Source organism: Notothenia rossii (genome assembly GCF_949606895.1).
Source record: "Notothenia rossii genome assembly, chromosome: 7".
Taxonomy (NCBI): domain Eukaryota; kingdom Metazoa; phylum Chordata; class Actinopteri; order Perciformes; family Nototheniidae; genus Notothenia; species Notothenia rossii.
Window position 1 is genome coordinate 84,274,553 of NC_136905.1, and position 5,000 is coordinate 84,279,552.

At 44.1% G+C, this 5,000-nt stretch overlaps 1 protein-coding gene across 1 annotated transcript in view; it reads right to left on the minus strand.

Annotated features, from left to right (window-relative positions):
• LOC307046121 (rho GTPase-activating protein 5-like) overlaps nt 1–5,000 on the minus strand; it is a 22,550-nt gene that overhangs the window by 14,500 nt on the left and 3,050 nt on the right. The window contains exon 2 of the mRNA XM_079692306.1: nt 823–954. Coding sequence (XP_079548432.1) covers nt 823–954 — 132 coding nt within the window. The remainder of the gene's footprint in view (nt 1–822; nt 955–5,000) is intronic.

Consider the following 5,000-nt stretch of genomic DNA (forward strand, 5'->3'; position numbering starts at 1 on the left):
TTGTTACTTACACTTTAAGAGGACATGTAATGCTGTTTTTTAGGTACATATTTGTATTTGTTTGCATTGACTCACTCTACGGAGAGAGCAAGTCAAAGCAATGCAGCAAAATAATAAAAAAGGAAGTGAAGGACGGAGAGAAACCGAGAGGAAGCGTTTCTCCTGCAGAGGATTTGACTCATTTTCCAGAGAAGAAAAACCGACAGTGTGAGTATTTTAGGCTCATTAATCTGCTGTTGTCAGCTTCACACACACACACACACACACACACACACACACACACACACACACACACACACACACACACACACACACACACACACACACACACACACACACACACACACACACACACACACACACACACACACACACACACACACACACACACACACACACACACACACACACACACACACACACACACACACACACACACACACACACACACAACCCCCTGCAGCTGAAGAAAGCCTCTTAAGAGAGTGTGTGACGTGACAGAAACTTCACTTCTGCAGTATTTCAGAAATGTGCTTCAACAAACAAGAAGGTAAACGTGTGTGTGTGTTTATATGTATCTGCTCTTCATGTTGTCTCCTGATATTTAACTATGAATATATGTTTCTATAGTTACCAAGGTGCTTTAACACATTCCTCAAGTCAAAAGCCAGTTTTCTTACACTTTTAAATCGAATTCAAAGCAATTTTCTATCAAAATCTGCAGGAATCTAACAGATGTTTTGATGATTTCTTCTCTGCATGGTCATTAATGTCTCAGTTGTGTTCCTGAAGGTGTTTGTTTGTTTGTTTGTTTGTTCTTACTTGAAGCCTCCACCAGCTCGGGGTGCAGGCTGTAGGGGATCAGAGGGTCGGGAAGGTCGGCGAAAAACGCCTTCAGAGCTCCAGCAGCAGCGTGCACCGCCACGTCCATCACCACGAAGTCGAGACTGTGGTCTACAAAGAGAGAGAGAGAGAGAGAGAGAGAGAGAGAGAGAGAGAGAGAGAGAGAGACAGCTTGGTTTATAACCAGGGGTGCACATCACTTTTTTGCCCTGGTTCTCAAAGGAGCACCTGGAGATGTTGCTTGGTGCTCATCCTTAACATGAAATGAACCGTAGCTTTTGAGGGGGCTTGACTTTATTTGCCAGACACACGGCACTGAACACACAGAGGTGAACACAGGACACACATGCAGAGGTGAACACAGAACAACATTAGCACAACCAGTAATCCTAAAAGCTGTCATCACTGCCCTCCTCACTGTTCTCCTCTCTGTCAGACATGCTAGCTGATGATGTAGGCCTGCTACGTTCTCTCTGGTCAACAGCTGGTTTTGGGTCGAAAGTCTCTGTTGTCATCTTAGACAAGTGGATGTAATCAAATAAGAATGTGAACATAACCAATAACCTACCATAGCCAATAACAAATGAATGTAACTTATTTTGTTTGTGTTGTTCATTCATATCTTATTTTACCTTAACATTTATTTATTTAAGCATTTCTTTTAATCTCTTTTTGGTTACTGTCCTGTAGTATACATTGGAATGATTTCAAACCTGTTGATCCCAATAATTATAAAGGAGTGCCTTGGAAATATGTGTTTATATCAAATGTGACCAAACCGTTTGAACTGAGACTAAAGTGAACTATCTAAACACTTACCTCACTGAGCTGTAGCTATCAGCCTCTCAGTCTGACTGGAGAGGACTCTCCCTCCACATTACTGTAGAAACATCTTTTTCTTATATCCGTTAGAGCAGCTAGCACCAGATTCTATTAACAACAGCGCTGGTACCGGTGCACCCTCCCTCTCTCCCTCGCTCACTCGCATTTTGGTTGTGAGCTGCGGGCGCCAGATAAGCCAGCATCCCCCATTTTCATCACTTACAGCGCCCATCGTACAGGGCAAATGAAACGTGTAACCGGGGTGAAAAGGGTGTTAACTTTAATTCATTATGAATGTTGTTACACCAAGGCCGAAAATTAGGATGAGCCCCAACGGTCAAAAATGTGTTTTCCCTCCCAGATCTGCCAGCGCAGCGCCTCCACAGATCTGGCGCCCTAGGCGAACATCAACGCCAGTGCTACGGACCGGCCCTGAGTTCATATGCAACTCACGCACCAGATATGTGCAGCCGTGTTTATATTCCCAGTTTGATGCAGTGGTTTGAGTGATTGAATACTTGTTCGGGGGATTTGGGAAGTTGCTAAAGATGTGGTTTGAATGCAACACGAAGAGCTTGGTCCATTTAAACGTGTGTGTTGGACCCGGATCTGATAACGTGTTGATCTCTTCAGAAACGAGTCAAACTGGGTCAGAGCTTCGGTTTGACACAGATATCAAAGAGCTAACGAGTGTGTGTGTGTGTGTGTGTGTGTGTGTGTGTGCGCGTGTGTGTGTGTGTGTGTGTGTGTGTGTGTGAGAGAGAGTGTGAGTGTGAGTGTGTGTGTATGTGTATGTGTGTGTGTGAGAGAGAGTGTGAGTGTGAGTGTGAGTGTGAGTGTGAGTGTGAGTGTGTGTGTGTGTGTGTGTGTGTGTGTGTGTGTGTGTGTGTGTGTGTGTGTGTGTGTGTGTGTGTGTGTGTGTGTGTGAAGCTGGTGTGTCGCAGCTTCCTTTAGCCACTTAGACCTAGAAAGTAGGGCTGCTCGATTATGGCAAAAATCATAATCACGACTATTTTGGTCAATAATTGATATCATGATTATTAAATACGATTATTCATTGACTTTGAAAAGATCCATTTATTGAACTTTAAAACAAATAATCGTATAATTCAACTGAAAAAGCAATACAAAAATTAATTAAATAAATGAAACGTCTAAATAAATATCAAAATAATAAATACCAATAAACAAGATCAACAAATATTTTGGAGCGCACTTCCACAAGCTACTAAACATATATAAATATGATAAATAAAAATAAATTAGACTCAAATTAATTAGATCAAATATGTTGCAGTGCACAGTCACAACCAAGCAAAGCTAAATAATCGTTTTTTTCCCCCGATGATGTTGTTTTTGTAATTGTGGCAGGCCAAAATCGTAATTGCGATTAAAATACGATGAATTGCACCGCCCTACTAGAAAGGGTTATTAACGCCTTTGTAACCTCGAGGTTGGATTACTGCAACGCTCTGTACGTGGGTATGGACCTGGCACCAATCAGACGCCTGCAGCTAGTCCAAAACGCAGCTGCACGTCTTCTGAGTGGCCACAAAAAGCAATGCAGCAACATAATAAAAAAGGAAGGACAGAGAGAAACAGAGATAATGTAATCAAACTTAATGCTAACTGTGCAGATGTTTGAGTGGTAAAAACAACAACTAGAAAACCCTTGAAAACAACAAATAAATAAACATCTGTGTGCGTTTCCTGGAGAGCACGCTGTCTATGAAACTCCTGGATATCACCCCAACTCTGGCCTCACTGCACTGGCTTCCAGTTCGGTTCAGAATACATTTTAAACTCCTTTTATTTGTTTTCAAAGCCCTTACGGCTACACTACAGCTTCGACAGCTTCAAAAACGGTTTCCAACGCGTCCAACGTTGCCTCACTTTTTGCCGAACTGCATTGTGGGTAGCAGAGCGGAGCTTTCCTGGCGTTTCAGGCTTCAAAAGTTGAGCAATGTTCAACTTTTGAAGCTTCTGAAGCTTTCGGTGGAAGCGTCAGCCAATCAAATCATATGCCAGTACGAGCTCTAGCCAATCAAACCGCTGCTTGTGTGTCAGGGGCGGGAGATGCATGTGATTGGTTGTTGGTCGAGCTTCAGACACACCCACCGGCAAGCTTTTTTTGAAGCGGTAGTGTGGATGGGCCGTTAATGGGCTGGCTCCGGCCTATGTAGCTGAACTCCTCCATCGCTACACCCCAGAGCCTTAAGGTCTGCTGACCGGCTGCTGCTCGTAGCGCCTAAGACCAGGCTCTAAACCCGAGGGCACCGAGCCTTCAGCTGGCCCCAGGCTCTGGAACACTCTGCCCCTCCATGTGAGGTCGGCCCAGACCCTGGGGGTTTTAAATCTACTCTAAAGACTCACTTCTTCTCTCTGGCCTTCGAGTCAGAGCGGAGCACGACTCCTGACTTTTCCCTGTGTTTGATTTTTATATTTGCTGTTTTAATTTATTGTCTTCTGTTTGCGATTGTAGTAATGTGTTTTTTATTTGCATGTGCAGCACTTTGGCTCGACCAAAAATCTTTTTTAAACCCTGATTTGATTAGACGCATTTCAAACGGACATTTCTGACTGGTTACCTTTTCATTTATCACTTCCTCTCACTTCTGTGATCACCTTTCCGGCACGTGGTTATTCTAAATGGAGTGATATAACTTCCTCACACAGTCAACAGAAACAACTGGCCTCTACAAGAATCAAACACGTTAAAACAAAGAGGGAATAAAGGAAGAACCTGCGGTGGTACTTTGACACTAACGTACACACCGTAGGCAAATGAATATGAGAGCCACTAGCCTCTCCGGGGATTGAACCGACAACCTTTTGGTCACATTCTTATTCTTGTTAGTAGCATGTCTCCAGTTGTTGTGCACGAGGCGTCCTCTGAGCACAGAGCCAGTGTTTCTCTGATGGAGCGAACAGAAAACACTCCAAAAAGAAAACGATATTTCTGCTCCAGCGCTTCCCTTTGAGGTTCATAGCCTCACTCTGCAGTCTGTGGCGCACATCAAACTGGTGTCAGCTCTCTAATTAACCCCGAGAGGAAGAGGAGGAGGAGGAAGAAGAGGAGGACGAAGAAGAAAGAAAGAAAGACACGTCACTTCCTGTTTTGGTCAAAGGACGATGAAGAAGAGGGAGGAGGGAAAAAGGGAGCGAGAAGGAGGACAAGAGCCCTGAGGAAACATGACAGCTGTCACACACACACACACACACACACACACACACACACACACACACACACACACACACACACACACACACACACACACACACACACACACACACACACACACACACACACACACACACACACACACACACACACA